This window comes from Ascaphus truei, chromosome 4, assembly GCF_040206685.1.
Source record: "Ascaphus truei isolate aAscTru1 chromosome 4, aAscTru1.hap1, whole genome shotgun sequence".
NCBI lineage: Eukaryota > Metazoa > Chordata > Amphibia > Anura > Ascaphidae > Ascaphus > Ascaphus truei.
In genome coordinates this window covers 403,023,844-403,049,208 of record NC_134486.1, presented here as the reverse complement: position 1 = coordinate 403,049,208, position 25,365 = coordinate 403,023,844, and the positions used below count along the sequence as shown (strand labels likewise).

General features: G+C 47.7%; 1 protein-coding gene across 8 annotated transcripts in view; it reads right to left on the bottom strand.

Moving 5' to 3' along the window:
- The window catches only part of HMBOX1 (homeobox containing 1), a 164,987-nt gene that overhangs the window by 101,164 nt on the left and 38,458 nt on the right, over nucleotides 1–25,365 (bottom strand). For 7 of the 8 annotated variants that reach the window (XM_075598676.1, XM_075598677.1, XM_075598678.1 and 4 more), the window contains exon 2: nucleotides 14,516–14,684. In XM_075598676.1, the coding sequence (XP_075454791.1) occupies nucleotides 14,516–14,547 (32 nt within the window). In that variant the 5' untranslated portion in view covers nucleotides 14,548–14,684. Of the gene's footprint in view, nucleotides 1–14,510; nucleotides 14,685–25,365 lie in introns of all 8 variants that reach the window. The other variant, XM_075598675.1, reaches the window with a different exon arrangement.

Below are 25,365 nucleotides of genomic sequence, written 5' to 3'. Positions count from 1 at the left end.
AGCCGATTTGGCGCTTTAATCCTCGCCACCAGCCGTTTTGAAAGTAATTACTGCTCAGGGTAGGGAATTAATTTAAAACAGCGCTCAAGAACTAAAATGATCACAAAAGCTACAGTATAAAAACATTATTTAATGGGGAAATAAAGACATTAAATGTTGTCAGGGGTGGAGTGGCCCACCGGGAAACCGACTTCTGTGGTCGGCTGGCGAGGCTGCATCCTCTCTCATGCCGCTGACAACCTCCAGTTATGTTCCATACCAGAAGGCCCCACTATCCCCAACTCCTGCTCCACACCCACAGGCCCCACTATCCCCAACCCCAGCTCCACACCCACAGGCCCCTCTATCCCCAACCCCAGCTCCACACCCACAGGCCCCTCTATCCCCAACCCCAGCTCCACACCCACAGGCCCAGTTATCCCCAACCCCAGCTCCACACAACTGCAGGCCCCGCTATCCCCAACCTCTGCTCTACACCCGCAGGCCCCACCACCCCCAAACCCATCTCTACAACCGCGGGCCCCACTATCCCCAACCCCTGCCCTACAACCGCGGGCCCCAATATCCCCAACCCCTGCCCTACAACCGCGGGCCCCAATATCCACAACCCCTGCTCTACAACCGCAGGCCCCACTATCCCCAACCCCTGCCCTACACCCGCGGGCCCCACTATCCCCAACCCCTGCCCCCCACTATCCCCAACCCCTGCCCTACACCCGCGGACCCCACTATCCCAAACCCCTGCCCTACACCCGCGGACCCCACTATCCCAAACCCCTGCCCTACACCCGCGGGCCCCACTATCCCCAACCCCTGCTCTACAACCACGGGCCCCACTATCCCCAACCCCTGCCCTACACCCGCGGGCCCCACTATCCCCAACCCCTGCCCTACACCCGCGGGCCCCACTATCCCCAACCCCTGCTCTACAACCACGGGCCCCACTATCCCCAACCCCTGCCCTACACCCGCGGGCCCCACTATCCCCAAACCCTGCCCTACACCCGCGGGCCCCACTATCCCCAACCCCTGCCCTACACCCGCGGACCCCACTATCCCAAACCCCTGCTCTACAACCGCGGGCCCCACTATCCCCAAACCCTGCTCTACAACCGCGGGCCCCACTATCCCCAACCCCTGCTCTACACCCGCGGGCCCAACTATCCCCAACCCCTGCCCTACACCCGCGGGCCCCACTATCCCCAACCCCTGAGCTACAACCGCGGGCCCCACTATCCCCAACCCCTGCTCTACACCCGCGGGCCCCACTATCCCCAACCCCTGCCCTACACCCGCGGGCCCCACTATCCCCAACCCCTGCTCTACAACCGCGGGCCCCACTATCCCCAATACCTGCCCTACACCCGCGGACCCCACTATCCCCAACCCCTGCCCTACACCCGCGGGCACCACTATCCCCAACCCCTGAGCCCCACTATCCCCAACCCCTGAGCTACAACCGCGAGCCCCACTATCCCCAACCCCTGAGCTACAACCGCGGGCCCCAATATTCCCAACCCCTGTTCTACAACCGCGGGCCCCACTATCCCCAACCCCTGCCCTACACCTGTGGGCCCCACTATCCCCAACCCCTGAGCTACAACCGCGGGCCCCACTATCCCCAACCCCTGAGCTACAACCGCGGGCCCCACTAGCCCCAACCCCTGAGCTACAACCGCGGGCCCCACTATCCCCAACCCCTGAGCTACAACCGCGGGCCCCACTATCCCCAACCCCTGAGCTACACCCGCGGGCCCCACTATCCCCAACCCCTGCTCTACACCCGCGGGCCCCACTATCCCCAACCCCTGCCCTACACCCGCGGGCCCCACTATCCCCAACCCCTGCCCTACACCCGCGGGCCCCACTATCCCCAACCCCTGCCCTACACCCGCGGGCCCCACTATCCCCAACCCCTGAGCTACAACCGCGGGCCCCACTATCCCCAAACCCTGCTCTACACCCGTGGGCCCCACTATCCCAACCCCTGCCCTACACCCACGGGCCCCACTATCCCCAACCCCTGTTCTACAACCGCGGGCCCCACTATCCCCAACCCCTGTTCTACAACCGCGGGCCCCACTATCCCCAACCCCTGAGCTACAACCGCCGGCCCCACTATACCCAACCCCTGCTCTACACCCGCGGGCCCCACTATACCCAACCCCTGCCCTACAACTGCGGGCCCCACTATCCCCAACCCCTGCTCTACACCCGCGGGCCCCACTATCCCCAACCCCTGAGCTACAACCGCCGGCCCCACTATACCCAACCCCTGCTCTACACCCGCGGGCCCCACTATACCCAACCCCTGAGCTGCAACCGAGGGCCCCACTATCCCCAACCCCTGAGCTGCAACCGCGGGCCCCACTATCCCCAACCCCTGCCCTACAACCGCGGGCCCCACTATCCCCAACCCCTGCCCTACACCCGCGGGCCCCACTATCCCCAACCCCTGAGCTACAACCGCGGGCCCCACTATCCCCAACCCCTGCCCTACAACCGCGGGCCCCACTATCCCCAACCCCTGAGCTACAACCGCGGGCCCCACTATCCCCAACCCCTGAGCTACAACCGCGGGCACCACTATCCCCAACCCCTGCTCTACAACCGTGGGCCCCACTATCCCCAATCCCTGTTCTACAACTGCGGGCACCACTATCCCCAACCCCTGAGCTACAACCGCGGGCCCCACTATCCCCAACCCCTGCTCTACACCCGCGGACCCCACTATCCCAAACCCCTGCTCTACAACCGCGGGCCCCACTATCCCCAAACCCTGCTCTACAACCGCGGGCCCCACTATCCCCAACCCCTGCTCTACACCCGCGGGCCCAACTATCCCCAACCCCTGCCCTACACCCGCGGGCCCCACTATCCCCAACCCCTGAGCTACAACCGCGGGCCCCACTATCCCCAAACCCTGCTCTACACCCGCGGGCCAAACTATCCCCAACCCCTGCTCTACACCCGCGGGCCCCACTATCCCCAACCCCTGCCCTACACCCGCGGGCCCCACTATCCCCAACCCCTGCTCTACAACCGCGGGCCCCACTATCCCCAATACCTGTTCTACAACTGCGGGCACCACTATCCCCAATCCCTGTTCTACAACCGCGGGCCCCACTATCCCCAACCCCTGAGCTACAACCGCGGGCCCCACTATCCCCAACCCCTGCTCTACACCCGCGGGCCCCACTATCCCCAACCCCTGCTCTACACCCGCGGGCCCCACTATCCCCAACCCCTGCTCTACAACCGCGGGCCCCACTATCCCCAACCCCTGCTCTACACCCGCGGGCCCCACTATCCCCAACACCTGCCCTACACCCGCGGACCCCACTATCCCCAACCCCTGCCCTACACCCGCGGGCCCCACTATCCCCAACCCCTGCCCTACACCCGCGGGCACCACTATCCCCAACCCCTGCCCTACACCCGCGGGCACCACTATCCCCAACCCCTGAGCTAAAACCGCGAGCCCCACTATCCCCAACCCCTGCTCTACACCCGCGGGCCCCACTATCCCCAACCCCTGAGCTACAACCGCGAGCCCCACTATCCCCAACCCCTGCTCTACAACCGCGGGCCCCACTATCCCCAACCCCTGAGCTACAACCGCGAGCCCCACTATCCCCAACCCCTGCTCTACAACCGCGAGCCCCACTATCCCCAACCCCTGCTCTACAACCGCGGGCCCCACTATCCCCAACCCCTGCCCTACACCCGCGGGCACCACTATCCCCAACCCCTGAGCTACAACCGCGGGCCCCACTATCCCCAACCCCTGTTCTACAACCGCGGGCCCCACCATCCCCAACCCCTGAGGTACAACCGCGGGCCCCAATATCCCCAACCCCTGAGCTACAACCGCGGGCCCCAATATCCCCAACCCCTGTTCTACAACCACGGGCCCCACTATCCCCAACCCCTGCCCTACACCCGCGGGCCCCACTATACCCAACCCCTGCTCTACACCTGTGGGCCCAACTATCCCCAACCCGAGCTACAACCGCGGGCCCCACTATCCCCAACCCCTGAGCTACAACCGCGGGCCCCACTATCCCCAACCCCTGTTCTACAACCGCGGGCCCCACTATCCCCAACCCCTGCTCTACAACCGCGGGCCACACTATCCCCAACCCCTGTTCTACAACCGCGGGCCCCAATATCCCCAACCCCTGAGCTACAACCGCAGGCCCCACTATCCCCAACCCCTGAGCTACAACCGCGGGCCCCACTATCCCCAACCCCTGTTCTACAACCGCGGGCCCCACTATCCCCAACCCCTGAGCTACAACCGCAGGCCCCACTATCCCCAACCCCTGAGCTACAACCGCAGGCCCCACTATCCCCAACCCCTGAGCTACAACCGCGGGCCCCACTATCCCCAACCCCTGTTCTACAACCGCGGGCCCCACTATCCCCAACCCCTGAGCTACAACCGCAGGCCCCACTATCCCCAACCCCTGCCCTACAACCGCGGGCCCCACTATCCCAACCCCTGCCCTACACCCACGGGCCCCACTATCCCCAACCCCTGTTCTACAACCGCGGGCCCCACTATCCCCAACCCCTGTTCTACACCCGCGGGCCCCACTATCCCCAACCCCTGTTCTACAACAGCGGGCACCACTATCCCCAACCCCTGAGCTACAATCGCGGGCCCCACTATCCCCAACCCCTGAGCTACAACCGCGGGCCCCACTATCCCCAACCCCTGTTCTACAACCGCGGGCCCCACTATCCCCAACCCCTGTTCTACAACCGCGGGCCCCACTATCCCCAACCCCTGAGCTACAACCGCCGGCCCCACTATACCCAACCCCTGCTCTACACCCGCGGGCCCCACTATACCCAACCCCTGCCCTACAACTGCGGGCACCACTATCCCCAACCCCTGCCCTACAACCGCGGGCCCCACTATCCCCAACCCCTGTTCTACACCCGCGGGCCCCACTATACCCAACCCCTGCCCTACAACTGCGGGCACCACTATCCCCAACCCCTGAGCTACAACCGCGGGCCCCACTATCCCCAACCCCTGTTCTACACCCGCGGGCCCCACTATACCCAACCCCTGCCCTACAACTGCGGGCACCACTATCCCCAACCCCTGAGCTACAACCGCGGGCCCCACTATCCCCAACCCCTGCCCTACAACCGCGGGCCCCACTATCCCCAACCCCTGCCCAACACCCGCGGGCCCCACTATCCCCAACCCCTGCCCAACACCCGCGGGCCCCACTATCCCCAACCCCTGAGCTACAACCGCGGGCCCCACTATCCCCAACCCCTGAGTTACAACCGCGGGCACCACTATCCCCAACCCCTGCCCTACAACCGCGGGCCCCACTATCCCCAACCCCTGCCCAACACCCGCGGGCCCCACTATCCCCAACCCCTGAGCTACAACCGCGGGCACCACTATCCCCAACCCCTGCCCTACAACCGCGGGCCCCACTATCCCCAACCCCTGAGCTACAACCGCGGGCCCCACTATCCCCAACCCCTGAGCTACAACCGCAGGCCCCACTATCCCCAACCCCTGCTCTACAACCGCGGGCCCCACTATCCCCAACCCCTGCTCTACAACCGCGGGCCCCACTATCCCCAACCCCTGAGCTACAACCGCGGGCCCCACTATCCCCAACCCCTGAGCTACAACCGCGGGCCCCACTATCCCCAAACCCTGCTCTACAACCGTGGGCCCCACTATCCCCAAACCCTGCTCTACAACCGCGGGCCCCACTATCCCCAAACCCTGCTCTACAACCGCGGGCCCCACTATCCCCAATCCCTGTTCTACAACTGCGGGCCTTTTATCACACCGATTCCCCAGTCCGACACTGCACGCTGGGAGTAAAACTGACTCACGTGGGCATCCTCACACATTTTTCTCTTGTGATTAATCCTACATCATAGGTAGTCAGTCATCTGTAAAATCATCCCATATATACTTATTGTAAGAAGTCCAGTTCAGTGATATTATTATATTGTAATATGTGTGAATCCAGTAACAAGACACAATGCCAAAGTATACAGTATATTTGCAATGGTTCTTTCTTTATTTACATATTATATTGCATATTATTACATTGTTATTTTCTGATAGATTCAGTTACATTGGGACGGTATATTGAAAGTGCAGCTGTGCTGAGTTCTCTGTAGTGGGGCCCTGTGTGGGTGACATTTGAGTGACTATAGACAACTGTGGTTAGAGTTATGTAACTGGAAAAGGCTATGGCTATTAGGTGGGATCTTTCCAGAAGACATGCCATATTAGGTTATTCTCTATATGGAGGCATGGCCAGTTCCTTATCAGATGAACAACAAGAAAAAACAAAAAAGTGTAAAAGCGCCGAATGGGTTTTAGGTTTGAATATGGGCAATGGAGCAAAAATAAAAATCAAAAAACAAAAAACTAAAAAGGTCATGTGACATGAACCAGTCCGGTGCAAGTGAGTGTTTGCTAATACTGAAGGTAAAGATAGATGAAAGTAAATAATCAAAGTAAAATAATCACAACCCGGTGGTGGGTGCAGCTTGTGATAAAAGGGAACCCCCCGTCCCTAATAATCGTTACAACAAAAAGAAAAAAATGAGAAGCGCAGACAGTGGGGGTTGTGATTATACTAGTGTACTTTATTAAATGAACTTGTCCCAAGAAAACATCCTCTGGGACAACAATGATATCAATATATGAATGGTATTAAAACAAAATATAAATAATGCTGGTTGAAAAGATATGCGGTAACACTTGATCAGTCTACAGGGGATTGAAAACGGGAATTGCTCGATGTGAAAGTCTTAGTCCTGTAGATAGTGCACTGCCCGGGCAGGTATTAGTGAAGAGGGGTACCCCAGGGTTGAGACAATGTTGGAAAAAGCTCACCCTTTGAATACTGCAGATCCTTGATGGTCCTGTTTTCCCTCAGAACACGAAAAAACTGCTCCGGTGCACACAGCTTGAATGTGCTGCACCTCGCGATACCACGCAGCCCTCCGGGTGTCCAGGTCTGATGTCACTTCCGGCTGTGACGCACAGACCCTTCCCGGTAGTCTCTGGGCTCCGTCTCTCAGCGCTCCTTCTCCTGATGGTTGAAAATGACCATGCGGACAGCGCAGCGAGTGGTATTAACCGCTCCTCTCAAACGCACTCAATAGCAAGCAAACACTCTATTTGCTCCTCCTCCTACGCGTTTCACCAAAAGGCTTCGTCAGGGATCCCTGACGAAGCCTTTTGGTGAAACGCGTAGGAGGAGGAGCAAATAGAGTGTTTGCTTGCTATTGAGTGCGTTTGAGAGGAGCGGTTAATACCACTGGAGAAGGAGCGCTGAGAGACGGAGCCCAGAGACTACCGGGAAGGGTCTGTGCGTCACAGCCGGAAGTGACATCAGACCTGGACACCCGGAGGGCTGCGTGGTATCGCGAGGTGCAGCACATTCAAGCTGTGTGCACCGGAGCAGTTTTTTCGTGTTCTGAGGGAAAACAGGACCATCAAGGATCTGCAGTATTCAAAGGGTGAGCTTTTTCCAACATTGTCTCAACCCTGGGGTACCCCTCTTCACTAATACCTGCCCGGGCAGTGCACTATCTACAGGACTAAGACTTTCACATCGGGCAATTCCCGTTTTCAATCCCCTGTAGACTGATCAAGTGTTACCGCATATCTTTTCAACCAGCATTATTTATATTTTGTTTTAATACCATTCATATATTGATATCATTGTTGTCCCAGAGGATGTTTTCTTGGGACAAGTTCATTTAATAAAGTACACTAGTATAATCACAACCCCCACTGTCTGCGCTTCTCATTTTTTTCCCTTTTTTTTTTTTTTCCTTATCAGATGAAATCAGTTTGGCTGTAGGACCTTATCAGGCAACAGAATTAGTGCTAGCAAGAGCTGACTAAGGGATATTATCTGGATAAATATCTAGCAGGGGCTAGCTGAAGAGAGCACAGAAGGATTACACCTGCAGGAGAACAGGGTGATTACATCAGAAGGGTGTGAGAGAGATGGGTTAACACCAGGAGTTGAAAGAGAAGTTTTATCATGATATTAAGATCAAATATAAGTATTTTACTCAGAAACAGAAAACTATGCAACTATCTTTAAGAACATCCTAACTTATTAGGAACGTCACTGACATTTTGTACTATTTTTGTATGTGAATATTTATCTTCAAAATAAACGTTTCTTTTTATGTGCTGAGACCAGAATGCTGGGTACTGTGGTGCCGGGTTAATGGAAGAAAGAGAAATAAGGACATTTTACACGTAGACAGTTAAAGGTATAAGTCCCTTACAGTTAAGTGTTGCTTGTGAGCGCAGACAAAAAGAAAATATCCCAAGTGTCGACCATTTCATCAACACCATCAAATGTGTAATTAATAACTTAATATATAAAAATACATAAATGAGAAAGTAACCCAAATATGAATATAAACCCAGCAATTACTCGGAAAAACTCCAAAATAATAATACATTTGTAAATAATAATTGGTATAGATATCAAATATATAAACCCAGATTTTGAAAAGAACGATAACCCAGACTCTATAGGAAATGTTTTAAATTCCATTCCTTATTAAGACCCAAGGGTTTTCTAGTGACTTATTGAACTATCAAAAATATTTCTCTCTGCCATAATGGTCTAAATCCATCTTATTCTCTTGTATTATTAGGTACAACCTAAAATCCTTGTACAAAAAGTTCTCTAGGATCTGAATTTTATTGATGAATAAAATGTCTGAATACTGGATGATCTATATCCTTTCTTTCGGTATTATTAAGATGTTCAAGAACATGAGCTTTCAAAGGCTGCTTAGTACATCCAACACATTTAAGGATACGTGTGCATGTTAATAAATAATCTGTTCTGCAAGTAATGAAATATCTAAATCATCTCTCTTTTACCGGTTATTGAAGCAGTGAAACAATTTCCCTTTTTATACAATTTAGAATATACTCTGCAAACAAATGAACATTTTCTTGTTTTCTAGTCAGATGGTCCAATTAAAATGACACGAGGAAAAAGAGAGTTAACCAACGTGGAGGACTTCCTAGAAGTTATTTGGGGACCTTCCTTCACAAAGGGTCTCAAATAAACCATTCCAATATGTATTCATTTCTAAAATATCTGGCATATTCCTATCATACCCCAAAATCAGCTTTGGGTGATCCTCCTTACAATAATTAGAAAAAAATTAAATTATATATACACACACAAGTTATGGTGGGTAAACAAAAGTGACATGCAAATGAGCACACCCTAATATTTCAATTTGCTATATTTTTTTTATAAATTTAAAAAATCAGTGAGTCCCTATCAGTATCCAATGCTCCCAAAAAACATGCATCATCCACACATGATATAGTCTTAGGCCTCGGCCATGTTAGTTGCTTGCTGGCGGAAGCGCCCTGAGGCGCGCTCCCGCTCTGCACTGAGCCCCTACAGTCTCAATTAGAGCGGCTGTAGTAGGGGCTCACCTGCGCTTCCGGACTCAGCCTTAGGATGAACCGATACTACAATTGTTGTGCGTGATCGAAAAAGACTACAATTGTTGCGCGTGATGGAAAAAAAAAAAAAAGTGTCTAAATCTCAATAATTCTATTGTGCCCGTAAAAACGGTCCAACAGCAATGTCTATTTAAAGTCTTGGGATAGCAACTATCTGCCTTTAATAAAGAAACGCCCAAAGCGGCTGTCCCAAAAATGTGTGTATTTTGATATCCAAACTCACAAAAAGGTCAATCTAAAAAATAAACAATTGTGTGAAATGTATGTTTAAAATCTTTTGTATTCATGTATTTTACACACAATTAGAGAGAAGTGACAAGGGATTGTCCCAGAAAAATGATAGATTGTCAATGTATCTGTTGTACAATTGAATACTATGTCGGTAGCGATGACTATTTCCATATACAGAATATTGTCCTACCAACTGAGGAAAAAAAAAGAAAGAAAGATTGGCGTATGATGGGGACAATCTGGTACCCATGGCCTACCCTGCATCTGGAAATAGTAGTCACCCACAAAAAATGAAATGAATTGTACATATAACATTGTTTTTTACGTATAGATTAATATAAAAAGCCTCACTGGCAATCATCTTAACTGCCGACCGCAACAAAAAATGACATGTGGCCTTCACTATGCACTTGCATTGATCATGTATTAGCCTTCCAGTCCTATCTAAGGCCTCGGCCATGTTCCTTGCTTGCTGGCGCGCGCTCCCACTCAGCACTGAGCCCCTACAGCCGCAATTAGAGCGGCTTTAGTAGGGGCTCACCTGCGCTTCCGCACGCTTGCGGAAGCGCAGGTCTTAGGGGAATTTAAAATTCCCCCGCTTGCCGGCGCGACAGGCCGGTCAAGTGAGCGGTTCGCCCAATGAGGGCGAACCAGCTCCGTGATGTTACTGGCCCGCCCCCGGCCAGTGACGTGCCCACTCAGCGATTGGGAGGCGTGGCGGACGCGTCACCAGGCTGGTTCGCCCTCATTGGCCGAACCGCTCATGTGACGCGGCCGCTGCCCGAAAAGACAAAACTCAGGGAGTCTCAGACAATGCCAGAGACAATTGGTCGCCCCAGGAGGCATCGTCTTGTGGATCTTCGGTAAATGGTAAAAAAAATGGGTACCACTGGGTCAGATCCATAAAGGTAAACATATTCTTCATTTGTACGGATTTTATTATAAAGACCTTATTTGAGAAACAATTGAAATTATTGAATGAATTTCACAGCACAAACAGTTGACCACGAGTAATATGAATCAATATTGGGTAATTGTCAGGTCGCTTCATCATAATAATCCTGTTTGTTAATTACCACCACCCCCGAACCCCTTTTATCAGCATTTTTGATAATTCATCATTTTAAAGTTCACAAAATTCCCCCTCCCCTCAATTTCTGTTAAATCATTAAAAGGAGTTGTGTCTTTAACTGTACATGTGGCAGGCTTGTACCGATCACCGACCTCCTCTGCTAAACCAAGGAACGTTTGGTTCTCGCCATCTAATGTCACACTGGGGCATCTAAGGCCTATTAGGACTGTATTCATTCAACATTTTGGGGGATTTTTTGATAGCTTCTGTAATAGTTTGGATTCTTGTGTGCAGTTTTCCGCTCTATTTTTAAGCTGGTACAAACACAATTTGCAGCCCGCTCACCAACGACCGTCCCATCATTGTTTCTACAGCTATGTGAACATTCACACGTGGATCTATAAAAACAGAGTGGATGCTGTTTCCTAGTTCCTGATTTACGATGGGACCACACGTTTTGAGCAAAAGGAGGATTACGCTCCATTTTAAAAAGAACACGGGCGCAACATGAAAAAGACACATTACTGTATAAAGCCCATTTTCAATCCTTGATAAATAATCATTAAAGACTTTGTGTGATTCTGCCGTATCTGTTTGTGACGGAGGGGGAGGGGAGGGTTGGAAGGTGTGAGATACCTTTAGGGTGGACAGTGTTTCCATTTTTGGGAGTCAGTACAATCACATTGTGCATCGGTGCCCAGGGCAGGATACCAAATACAGCTTCCATGTAACTTAGGTTCTGTATGAGCACAGGTGGTTAAAACAGCAACGCTCAACTAACGCCTTCACTTCCAGGGGGGCTTGAAAAAGAAAACAAAATCAAGGCTCTCAACAAAAAAACACCACGGTCATGTTTTTTGTTGCCACTGCTTCCGTATTAAAATGGAGATATTGTCAGATAAGTTGTTGGTATCTTGGGTGCTGGACACAACGTTGCCTTGGCTATAAAATACAAAGTCTATCCCCACAGAGCAAGGACATGTCCTCTGCGAGAAAGAATCTCTCCTTTCCAGCTCTTGCAGCAGAATTAAAGCAAAAACCTCACAGAAATTCGGGTTATAAAGCTTTGCCACATCGATTGAATGATCTTGTAATCAAGCAAAGCACTGCTACTGTTATCTGTTCTTGGACTGCCAACTAGAAAAGTGGATTTACCATTTCTACTTCGGCGGTTTGTGCCGTCTGTCTTCAGGCTCCGTGCAAACATGTTAATGAAAGCCCGTTTGTTTAAACAACGTTGAAAGGATCTTGTTTTACTAACATCCTGCATGCAGGAAATCAATCCCAAGACCCGACATGCTTTCTGTGCTGTAAGTAATTCCTGTCATTAGAATATTCTTAATAGGTCCCCGCAGAATCCGTTTATGAGCGCTCCCCTTATCATCCTTCACTGAGAAACAAACAGTAACAGCAGAAGACTTGCTCGCTGGTTGGTTAAGAATGAACAACTAACAGGAAGATGTAAATGGCAGAATGGAAGTGGGGGTTTTTTAAGCCGCTTTATTGCTGAGCAGTAGAGACGGGTGAAACGGTCAAAATCTGTTTCCTGGAATTCCCCGAGATTTCCATTCAAAATCCGTTCCGCGGTGTAAAATCCATCGGCGGATTGTTCCAGTTTCAATCTGTGCGGATTAATCCAAAACCGCCGTTGAATACAATCCGCTGGTGGATTTTAACAATACAATCCGCAGATTCCGCAACCTGTTGCAGGATTTTTACCAATCCACGGATTTAGCGAACCCCCAGTGGAATTTAAGCATCCAATCCGCGGATTGGTAAAATCCTCCACCGCATTGTGGTATCCATGGATTGGTAAAACCCCCACAGCATTGCGGTATCCGCGGATTGGTAAAACCTTGCACAGCATTGCGGTATCCGCGGATTGGTAAAACCTTACACAGCATTGCGGTATCCGCGGATTGGTAAAACCTTACACAGCATTGCGGTATCCGCGGATTGGTAAAACCTTACACAGCATTGCGGTATCCGCGGATTGGTAAAACCTTACACAGCATTGCGGTATCCGCGGATTGGTAAAACCTTACACAGCATTGCGGTATCCGTGGATTGGTAAAACCTTACACAGCATTGCGGTATCCGCGGATTGGTAAAACCTTACACTGCATTGCGGTATCCGCGGATTGGTAAAACCTTACACAGCATTGCGGTATCCGCGGATTGGTAAAACCTTACACTGCATTGCGGTATCCGCGGATTGGTAAAACCTTACACTGCATTGCGGTATCCGCGGATTGGTAAAACCTTACACTGCATTGCGGTATCCGCGGATTGGTAAAACCTTACACAGCATTGCGGTATCCGCGGATTGGTAAAACCTTACACAGCATTGCGGTATCCGCGGATTGGTAAAACCTTACACAGCATTGCGGTATCTGCGGATTGGTAAAACCTTACACAGCATTGCGGTATCCGCGGATTGGTAAAACCTTACACTGCATTGCGGTATCCGCGGATTGGTAAAACCTTACACAGCATTGCGGTATCCGCGGATTGGTAAAACCTTACACAGCATTGCGGTATCCGCAGATTGGTAAAACCTTACACAGCATTGCGGTATCCGCGGATTGGTAAAACCTTACACTGCATTGCGGTATCCGCGGATTGGTAAAACCTTACACAGCATTGCGGTATCCGCGGATTGGTAAAACCTTACACTGCTTTGCGGTATCCGCGGATTGGATTGTCAGTGATAAAAATAAAAATAAATAAAACTTGGAAAAGATGAATAGCCCTTTTGGAGACCGATTCACGGACATCCTCGGACCAAAGGAACCGGTCGATCCGAAGCAGGCTTTATCAGCGTCACAAGCTTCACGTACAAGGCTTCTACGAACAGCCCACAGCAAGGGTGGCCAACTCCAGTTCTCAAAAGCTACCAACAGGTCAGGTTTTCAGGATATCCCTGCTTCAGCACAGGTGGCTCGATCAGTGGCTCAGTCTTCAACTGCTTTACGCCAATCTTGTGGTACCGAGCCTGTGGAAATGAACTCCTTGAATATTAACTAATAGTTTGACTATTACTGCAATTAGCTCCTTGAGAACTTTTGGATGTATGCCACCGGGGCCAGGTGCCTTATTTACTTTCATTTTATCAAGCCGCCTATGAACTTCTTCCTCCTCAGTTAACCAGTTGTTCGTTAATACAGAGGCTGCAGCTTCCTCCTGCAGCACTACTATTGCAATTGATTCTTCTCCGGCAAAGACAAAGGCAAAGAATTTGTTTAACACCTGTTCGACTGATTGAGCCACCTGTGCTGAAGCGGGGATATCCTGAGAACCTAACCTGTTGGTAACTCTTTAGGACTGAAGTTGGCCATCCCTGTTCTATAGGGACCACTCTGCCTCCGACGCATCCTTTGGATACCACAGCACTCCCACACCACCTTTAACAGATCCCCGTCTCCTCTCCCTCACTGTTGAACAGCCCTGTCTGCACCGGAGCATTATCAGTGTGCCATGTCCCTCCCCATCTCCCTATGTTGTCCTACTCACTGGAATGCTTATAACATTTTGCTGGAAATGGTAGTTGCATGCGAAACGTGCAGCGGAAAGGTGGCCGAGTAAAAATATAATAGTAACGGGCTCCGTTCTCTTTTTTTTAAAGCATGCTTTTGAATAGAAATAAAAGCGGTGGTGAGAGTTGGAAGAATAGCGGGCGTTCACCTGACCTCAGAGCACTGCTGTCTGCTGATGGACGCATAGCCGCGGGTTCATATGCTAAGCCAGTCACTGCTTGGCACCATTCCGGGTGCACTTGGGTTTCTGGTCCACACGTGGTTATAGGGTACAGTGTTTGCTTAATTTCTATAGGTTATTACCAGCTGCAAAATCCGGAACCTGTGGAGGGGGAAAAAAAGAAAGAAGAAAAAAAGCCTGGTAAAAAACGACATTTGATATTGCAGAAAATCAAAGCCACGTCACATAACTTGCAAGTTTTCATATTTATCATTTTATGACATCACTTCTATTTTTCCACAATGAAATAAATATATTCCAGCACATATACAGACACAGACCTTAAAAAAAAACAAAAAAAAACGTAGAGCTACAGTCCAAGCAATATCCTACATGTGTTTCTTTTAATAAATCAGTTCTGTACTATGAGGGAAAAAAATGTTTTAAAGAAATTTAATGTATCCTAGTGTAAGAAGCATTTTTGTTTCTATTGCAACCATTTACAAAGTCACATCCCCTTCCTCCTCTGAGACAGGCTCTTGCACATCCCTTTTGCCCGCTCTCTAGCAGTGCACCAATTGTATCTAATGCCTGCCTGGTCACGTGATCTTCCACACAAAACTTTGCATCCTGGGTAATCTACTGCAGCCCTAACAGTGATTTAGAGATCCCCAGAGCTGAATCTTTGCCAATCGATCACAGGAGAACGGATCGATCGGCAACTTGGCTACGGTAATTACTTATCATTGTATGGATTGTATTGATGCACATATTGAATGGAAAAAATATATAATTACAACAGCAGCTTGAACTGCAGCTTCAAAGGTTTGAAGAAAGGTTAAATGGACAAAAAAATAAACCTTTCATTTTATAGTTCTATAACTGCTTAAAACTAAATGCTGAAAAAGTTCTTCATAAATATCCCCTATTAATGTCGCTTTGACAGCTAAGTTGAAGAAGCATTTGTTCCTAGGGTCACTGTCTTTTAATGGTTATGAAGCAGGGGGTCTCCGGAGCTGGCCTGCGTTCATTTCAGCTCTGGGGACTCCATGGTTCATAAGATACTTACCCCCGTAGGTGCTGCCAGTTACTTGCTGGTTCTTAAATTGCCCATCACACGTGGGCCAATAGGAAGCTGCAATGGATCACATCGTGGCTTCCTATTGGCCGGTGTGCCGCAGCAGACTTAACCCTTTGAGTGCCCCAGGATATAGCTCCTACTTCATGTTGTCTGGCATTCCAGGGGCCTTGTGAAGTAGTAACTACGTCAAAAAATGGCTGCTCGTTTTGCCAGAGGAGATCTCGTCATATCTCCACTGAATCTAATGGGGGGCGGGGGGGGAGAGAGCCTCCTCTCATTCTATCCCGTGATGAAACCATCGAGTGATCCCTCCGGACACGCGGTCACGTGACTGGAGTGTCGGACGGGCCGTGGCACTCTGGTGGCGCCACCACCCCTCTGGCAATCAAAGGGTCAATCCTCCATCTTGTTTCCCCTGATGGCAAAACTTCCCCTTTAAGCAAAGGTAGGGCAGAAAAAGCCTGTACTTTGCAAAGCCGGACCTGCAACCAAAGTGATGGACTTTCAAGGGCTACCTCAGCGCCAGATGGGAATGTATGGACATGTTCTTTCTTCCATTCATACATCAATGGTCATTTACACCAGATCGCCCAAACCAGGTGCTGATTCAACCTTCCTGATCACAAACCCCCTGATGTAACCCCTGTGGTGTTGAACGGCCTGTTACGCTGCATGTATTTTATTGCAGTCATTGCATGTCTTGGTGTCAATGTATCATGGCTTCAACTGTGCCCATGTGCACCAGATTGTGATACGGGCAGTGTGGACAGAATGAGACACCAGCACACTGACAATTTGTCTCACTTTTATTTACAAAAAAACATCAGATGTCCGATAGCATAAACCTCCGTGTACAACGAGTCTGGCAAACAAGCCCCTGACATCCGATGCAGCAGAGGGCACAAAAAGATGGAACAATTGAGCCAAAACACTTTTCTTTGTATTGATACACACAGTCCCTTAATTCTTTAGGAAAAAGGGGGTGGAGAGAAATTGCACTCAACATACACTATTTGGTGTAAGGAAGATATCTGGCGACGATCGAGAAGTTCAACAGTATTGGAATGATGAAGAAAAAAATAAGGAGATACAGTGCATCATTGACAACGAAGAACAGAGAGGGTGACTTCCATAAAAATATATATTTATTTGGTCATATGCAAAAATGGAGGTACAAAAAAGACCACCTACGCGTTTCGCGCCCAGCCCTTTAACAATAGTATTGGAAAACTGCACACAGGCTGAACTACAAACCTATGGCTGAAACGCACAGACATCAGTGCACAAGTTTCAGGGGGACTATCCCCCTTTATCAAGTGCATATACATATGTATACATACATATACAGTACAATTCCAAAGTGCAGGGGAAACAGTTTCAGGCGAGGAGAATCCTGCTGATGCAGCTAACACAACATAGACAAACAATTTATTCATGCAGGTCTCTAGGATAGAAATACAAAGTATAGCTCTACTCACAAGTTCATAATGCAACTCCGTTTAATGTGACAGCCAAGAACAGTGTCAGGTTGTAAGGAATCGGGGAACACGTCCTTTGCGGCGTGATTCCTCCTTACCTGCTGCGGCCGCCACGCACACTGTTCCAGTCCATGCGTGCTCCTCCGCCCTCATTACAGAGCGCGCGCACCGGCAGCTAGAAACCTGGTCCCACCTCCCGCACACGTCACGCATCTCTCCCGCGCGGCGCGCACACGCGATATGCGACGATCCCCAGCTGCGTGGCAAGTCTCCCGTCCCTGCTTTGTTACCTGCAGCCTATCCCAGCTCCGCTGGGGCCGCGCCACCGCTCCGCCTCCTGTCCCCATTGGTCTGCCCTGTCTGTAAATACTTCCTGCTTCCTCCCATGCTTTGCTCAGCATAATCCTATGTAGCCTCGTGACGCTCACTTCTGTTGTGTAGTGCTCTAAGTCTTGTTTGCAGTTAACCTCTTGTGTACCGACTCGGCTTGTTTGTGGACCCTTCTGGATTTTGGACTTTGGCATACCCTTGACTATGGCGATCTGTCCTACCCTTGAACATGGCATACGGATTCGGACTACGCTGCTCTCTGCAACCTCAGACCACGGCTTACGGACCCTTACTATCCTGTTTTTTCCAATTCTAGAACTCTGCAAGTATACCGCATCTTCTACACTCTCCAACCCAGACCCGGCAACGCTAAACTATCCGCCTTCCAGGCACGCATCCGCTGCTGCGGGTGTGTGGTGTTATACCTTCCCACCTCAGTGCCGGGGTCTTGTCTTGCTTGTGGGCAGCGCGAGCGTTTCACAGGTCAGATGAAAGGTCCAAATGGGACCTGAAACATTGTCTTTCCACTGATCTTGGCCGTCACATTAAATGGAGAGTTGCATTATGAAAGTGTGAGTAGAGTTCAACTTTGTATCTCTGTCCTAGAGGAGACCTGCACTTTGAAGAAATTGTTTGTACATACATATGTATGTCTTTATTTATATAGCGCCATTAATGTACATAGCACTTCACAGTAGTAATACACGTGACCATCATATAAATTGTGAGTAGAGCTCTACTTTCTTCCTATCTCTGTCTTAAAGGAGACCTGCACTTTGAAGAAATTGTTTGCACATACATATATATATACACACACACACACACACACACACACACACACACACACACACACACACACACACACACACAATCTCCCAGACTCAACACTGGCACGAGACTGCAGGGTGACATCATACATCATGAATATTGATCAGACTACGAGACTGGAAGAACAGCTGTTTTGTCTGCAGTCAATGTGGATCACGAGATTAACTCTAAAAAGGTGCTATGGTGTAACATACCACCAAAACCAACAACAAAAATACAATACAAAGTAAGGGGCCATAAAACTTGCTTACACTATATGCAGCAATTAATAAAGGATATTAATAAATGATGTTGCAGACAGATTCGTAGCCGTTTTACATTATTAATGTAATCTATTAAATTACAAATCTAGGTAAATATCGAGCCTAAAATCAAAGTAAGAAGTTATACTTAGCTGCTCTGTTTGAACCTGAAACTCCCCAGCGCTCTCATCCCCTGTACCCAATTTTCCAACTTACCCGGCCTTATAGATTGTAAGATCCTTGAGGCAGGACCTCCAACACACTGCAGGCCTATCCTACCTCTCCTAATACCATTTAAACCCTGTATGTAAATGTTACTTATGCCGATAATCATATCTCTAACTGTCCATGATACTGTATGTCTGTAAACCAACTGCAAAACCTCTGTTCATTTATTGTAACCCTGTATTGTTTAACATAACTCTGCACAGGACATACTCGAAAAATGAGAGGTAACTCATGTATTACTTCCGGATAAACATGATATAAATAAATGGTGACTTGTAACTGTTGCTAGGAACAGATTTGCTGGGCCTTTGCATTTTAGTGTAATAACATGTTACAAGTATTGATGAGAATGGAGCGGAAACTCTACGCTCAGATATAACCTTGCCAAGGTCGAAGGACACGTGTTCTATACAATGTATCAAAGTTACCACTTGGAAACAGTTTCAAATGTATATAGAAATAAAGCATCAACCCAAGGTTAACATATTAACCGTCAAGGGTGAAGAATATTTAAATATTGTAATATGAAGCGTAACACGATTTCCAGCTTAGCATTAGTTATTGTTATTATTAAAATCGTTTATTTGTAAAGCGCCAACGCATTCCACAGCGCGGTACAACAGAGGGAACAGCGTTATGTACCAGAGTTAGTTCTTAGGGAGAAGTTTTTTTTAAATTAGGTTTGAGCCATTCATTTTTTTTTAGATAAAACCTCTATAGCAACTAACTATAGCACGTTAAAAGCAGAGTCACACCCAGGGAGGCCCTTCCCCTGTCCCTCCCTCTCCCAATTCTTACTGGATCGCCGCTGGTATTCTATGCATTTTAACACATTTTCTACCATAAAAATGCAACTTTAAATCACACCTATACAAATAAGGTCCGCAGATAAATAGTAAAAAGGGGCTCGAAAAGTACTGCAAATGAACCCAATGGGTTGATAGGCCTCTGTGGCAGGAGAAGGGTTAAACAGACATCGGTGAATGTATGTTGGAAACGCTACTAGGAGGAGTGCTCGGCTGCTGAAAAATCAGCACTACGGGGAAACAATGAGTCGGGGTGGGGAATATAGATTTGGAATAAAGATTAGTCAGACTTGGCTGAATTGCTGCATCTCAGAAAAATGAGACAAGGCTGGAATCTCATAGGTAGAAAGATTGATGCCAATAGGGCTGTCTGACATCGCAGCTAATTGAAAAACAAGGCAGCGGGACTTGGACTAAGGCTGGAGGAAGGGAGCGTCTGGGAAGACAGCACTAACATTTATATATATATTAAACCCCAACGCTTTGCTCGCTGCTCCAACGCTAATGAGGCTAAAGCATTTCAAATAGGAGGGACAATAATGTCTCGTAACCTTTCTGTATACCCTTACAGGTATAGCAGACATTATTGCACCTGTTAACATTAGCATAGGGGTGGCCAACTCCAGTCCTCAAGGGCCCCCAACAGGTTGGGTTTTAGGGATAGCCCTACCTCAACAGAGGTGGTGGAGTTGTTTACTGAGCCACTGATTGAGCCACATGTGCTGAAGTAGGGATGCCCATAACCCCTGACCCATTGGTGGCCCTTGAGGACTGTAGTTGGCCACTCCTGCGCTAGTCATTAGTTACAGTGATTTTTAATGGAGCACCATTGGAAACAATGGTAACATGTGCGTTCGCCGTAAACGCAGGCGATATATAACCAGCGTTAACCGGGGGGTGAAAACGCCCGCTGCATCTGTGTACAGAAGCATCCATGCAGACATCCCTGGGGTGGAATCTTGGTAGTAACATTCCGACACTTGGCCTGCAATATTATTAACCAGTTACAAGTTGTAAATGTTTCCCATACAGGCCTCTGCGTTATTAAGGAAGTCTCAGACCACCCCTGTGGTAACGCAAATTATGACCATACCATGGTCTACTGTTAACGAAACATAAATAGGCGTTTAAAAAGTTACACAATTACAGTGTGGTAATAACACTCATTGTGAACGCAATTTTGAATCCAATGTTTAGTAGTAATTCAGCTTTTTATTTCAGTCTCCGCTTTTACAGAACAATAAATGAAGCCAGTTTGGGTAAACTTGGGGAGGTGCCTCACTGGGCGAATCAGGTTCATGGGGGTTTCCATGAAGGGGAAAAGAGGCGAAGAGACGTTGTGGCAAGAGGAATCACCAGGAGGTAGAGTGATTTTAGAGGGATTAAATGGGGAAACAGTTTGTGTATCTGACATTCACATTTGTTAACCCTTTGAATGCTGCAAGACTGGAGCTGCCGGAGCACCACCGATCTTTTCGGCATCGCACCCCGTGATTGCTTCATGTAGCAGAAGTCTGGTGGCGGACGGGATTCTTACACACTAAGGGGTAAATGCTATATAATGTAGGTAGGTGCAACGCACAGCAAAAACGGTGATAGCAGGTCTGGCAAAAATATTTCTTTATTATGAGGACATAAAAACAGAAGGCTGCAACCTTCTACGCGTTTCGTGCAAACAAATAGCACTTTATCAAGAAAGTGCTATTTGTTTGCACGAAACACGTAGAAGGTTGCAGCCTTCTGTTTTTATGTCCTCATAATAAAGAAATATTTTTGCCAGACCTGCTATCACCGTTTTTGCTGTGCGTTGCACCTACCTACATTGCATTGGACTTCTCCCTATTGGCAACAGCACGCAGACTGAGAGGACCACTGGTGACACATTCGTGAATACTTACCTGGGGCCAGCCCAATGAGGTTAGGGGGGGTGTTTTTGGCATCTACCCCTGCCTTCAGGGCCACTGGAGCCCCCTTTTCTAGGTTTGAATAGCATTATGTCCCAGAAGTGTTCATCTCACATTATAACCTGATGGGTTTTTCATGCTGAGCACCACATTACCTTACTAAATGCTATATACTCTGATACAGAAGTACCCCATAAAGGTTAATACCCTGAAAAATAGCCAAGCTACATTATACAGTAACATGGACTTTCTCTATACTGGTTCAATCCCTCAAAAGTTTCGACTCAATAGAAAATATAACTCATATTAAGATAAATCTGTCGGGTCACCATGAGTGGATTCTATATGGGCGTTTGTAGGAATTAGGGGGTAGTTCTGTATACGCTTAGGCACCTCGCCCACCACCTTGCTATAGTCAGGATTCTGCAGGTTCCCCCGGCAGTCTGCCTAAATACATCTGCATATACAATAAGGCCCTCACCAACGCTGATGTTTAATAAACCAGGGACGGTGATGAGATCAGGAGTGGGGGTAACGCTTCTGTGATAATGCTTATTGTTTGTGCTCATTATCGGTGATAATTATTTTTGTAAAGGCAACAGAAAGTTAAAGACTGTGAGCCTCGAAATGAGTGTGGCTCGCCATAAATTAAAATGCATACAAATGGAATTGCTGAAACTTAATGCAGCAATCTGTGCCGCTAGATTATTTTTATGTATTGAATGTTCTTTTCACACAATTTTAACCAGATGGTCTCTCGTATTAGTTTAATACCCCCCTTCTTCTGTTTTAGGAGATATTTCCCCACGGGGCAATGGAAGGAGGATTAAAAATGGCGACCGACAGAAAGCTGTTGGCAATAAAGGTGGCACATGAACTTGCTCTTACTTATTGGCGTCCATCTTGGAACAGGGGCAAACACCTTCCTTAAAATGTCACACTTTCTGCGCTGTGTTGGTCGCCAGAGGTAGAGATGTGAGTCAGTGGTTGAAGTGTGATAGCACAAAAGTTTCCAGAGTATTACTACTTTTTGATTTACACACCCAGAGGACCACTCATTTTTTAAAGACAGACGGACAATTCCATTTTCAATTTCAACTCTGGACCCACCGGGGGGCATAGAAGTCAGGGCACAGCTCAAATCCTCGCCTATGGTTGAAACGAATAAAAATAAAGCGAGAGAATGCTTCCTGCGTTTTAAGGCCTGCACCTTCACCAGGTGGTGCAGCCTATATGGCCCCCTGAGAGGCTTCCAGGGATATAGCAACTGAGCATATTAAACTTTAGAAATAGGGGGAGGCAAGAATAAAAGAATTACCGAAGCCTTTACCACCAGGAGTGACGTCATCGGCGCGTGACCAGGAGACCTGTCGCGCTGACGTGACGTCAACCGGTAGGCAGTGGATACCACATAAAAATTATTATTTATTTTAAAACAAATTTCTTATTTGATCCGGTTCATTATTTCCAGACACGTGGAACGGCGATGGGAACAAGCTTCGCTCCTTCCTATGCCAACCTTTTTATGGGGTGGTGGGTGTTTGGAGATAAGAACATATTTAGGGAGCACATTTTATTTTATAGATACTTTATAGATGATATTATTATTTGGGAGGGTGATGTCACAACACTTTTTTCCAAACATTTTTATTAGGCAAAATTCAAGATTACAGACATATAATAAACAATAGCAGCCTAATACAAAATTGAATTTTTGGGACTATAATGATAGGAAAGAGCATCGCCAAGGGAGGCGAGACCTCTGGACCACGCCGTGGACCAGTGAGTGTGAGGACCAGTGAGTGTGAGGTCAGAAAAAGAGAGGAGAGAAGAGGGGGAGGTGGAACTTCTCCCCAGTTGCTAAGACCCATCTATCTGAGCTGGGGACTATATTTCTCCTTTGATTCCCGGTTCATTGGATGTTTGGGCTGGGTTAGTGACAAAGCCAGACCTCCCAGACCTTATAGTAGCCCTCAGTCTTACGTTGAAGGAACGCTGTTAGTCTCTCCATCAAAATAACCTCATTCACCCTTCTTTTAATCTAATTTCCTAACTGGGCGGTCAATTTCTTCTATTGGCCTGCCGAGTAGGTAGGTCAGTGGGTCAAGAGGAATGGTGAGGCCAGTTACCTCTTTTATTACATTTTGTACTGTGAGCCAAAGATGTCACTACACTTTTATCATTTATTGATACACTTAATCTTAATGACTTTAATCTTCACTTAACTCACACATTCAACCATCACCATATACATTTTTTAGATTTATATTTATACATTGACACTGCACTCAACATAAAAACTAACACTTACAGTAAACCTAATTCACGCAATACTTTCCTACGAGCCAGCAGCTGTCACCCCAAATCCCTCATTAGGGGCGTACCTAAAGGACAATTCATGCGCCTAAGGCCCAATTATTCAACAGAGTATGATTTTGATATTCAGGCTAAGGATCTCTACAACAGGTTCCTTAAACGAGGTTACAATAGATGTGATTTAGATAAATCAATCTAGGAGGCCTCCTCTATGAACAGAGTGAATTTGTTCAGGCGCTCGGTTAAGAAACCATCACTGAACGAATCACCTCTGTTTATTACTTCTTATAGTGCTCAGGATGAGCAAATCAAGGTTATTCTTAGAAAACATTGGGCAGTACTTTCTTTGGACCCCGTTCTTAGACCTTTTTGTTTCCTCTGGCCGTAACATTGTGTTTAGAAGAGCGAAAACAGTGGCTAATTCAATATCCCCTACCTCTTAACATCTGGGGGGGGGGATACAAGATCGAACCTTCCTAAGGGATGCTTTAAATGCAGTAATTGCAAGATCTGTACGAGAATGAATTCTTCTAACACATTTACCTCTACTGTAATGAGAACTGTCCACACAACCACATTTATTAATTATTATTCTTCATTTATTATTTAATTACATGTGGCTGTGGCGCCAATATGTGTGTGTAGGACCACAAGGTCCCTTAAAATCAGGATGATGGAGCATCTCCGGCTCATATCCAAAGGGGATCTCAATCATCCGGTTCCCAAACATTTTTCTGGCTGCCTACGAGGTGGAATCGATAACTTTAGGTTCCAGAGCATTGAATCGGTTCTTCCACTCCCTAGAGGAGGTAAAAGAACCAGAAAATTGGATCAACGTGAGGCATTCTGGATCTTTACACTGAGGACAAGAATGCCTCACGGGATCAATATAGACTGGGATCTTACTAATTTTCTATCATTTTGCTATTCAATGAACAGTATATCCCGTTGTCTCGGCAGTATATACTTTTGTATAACATCATTCTTATGAATTACTTAATATACAATCTATTTTACTTAGTTTTATACTGTCACAACAGGGTTACTGATTATTGTTTATGTTGATAGTGGGTTTGATTTTATTTACAGTATTTCATGTAGGTTGTGGGATGATGTGTTAGCAGTGTTCATATGTTTAGTCTATATTTATCTATATATAAATTAGTTTTGATTACATATATTTGAAGATTTTTGAACATTATGTTCTTTCCTCTTTTTTTTATTAATGTAATAATTTTTTACACATCTGGACATTGCTCACATTCCACCCACAATTCTTATGTTGTGATGAGAGAGAGAGAGAGAGAGAGAGAGAGAGAGAGAGAGAGAGAGACCTGTGTATATATACATACATATAATCACGTATATATATATACATATATACACACACATATATATATACATATATATTATATATAGACACTGTTTTTAAGTTATCCTTGCTTCATTCATTGTAACATCGCCGGAAGAAGAGATCAGTGTATCTCGAAAGCTCGCACAAATAAAAGCATTTCGTTAGCCACAGAACGGTATCATCTATTTATTTTTTGATTATTGAAGCTCGGCTAACACGGTACTGATACCTCTACATGTATGTATGTGTATATATATATATATATATATATATATA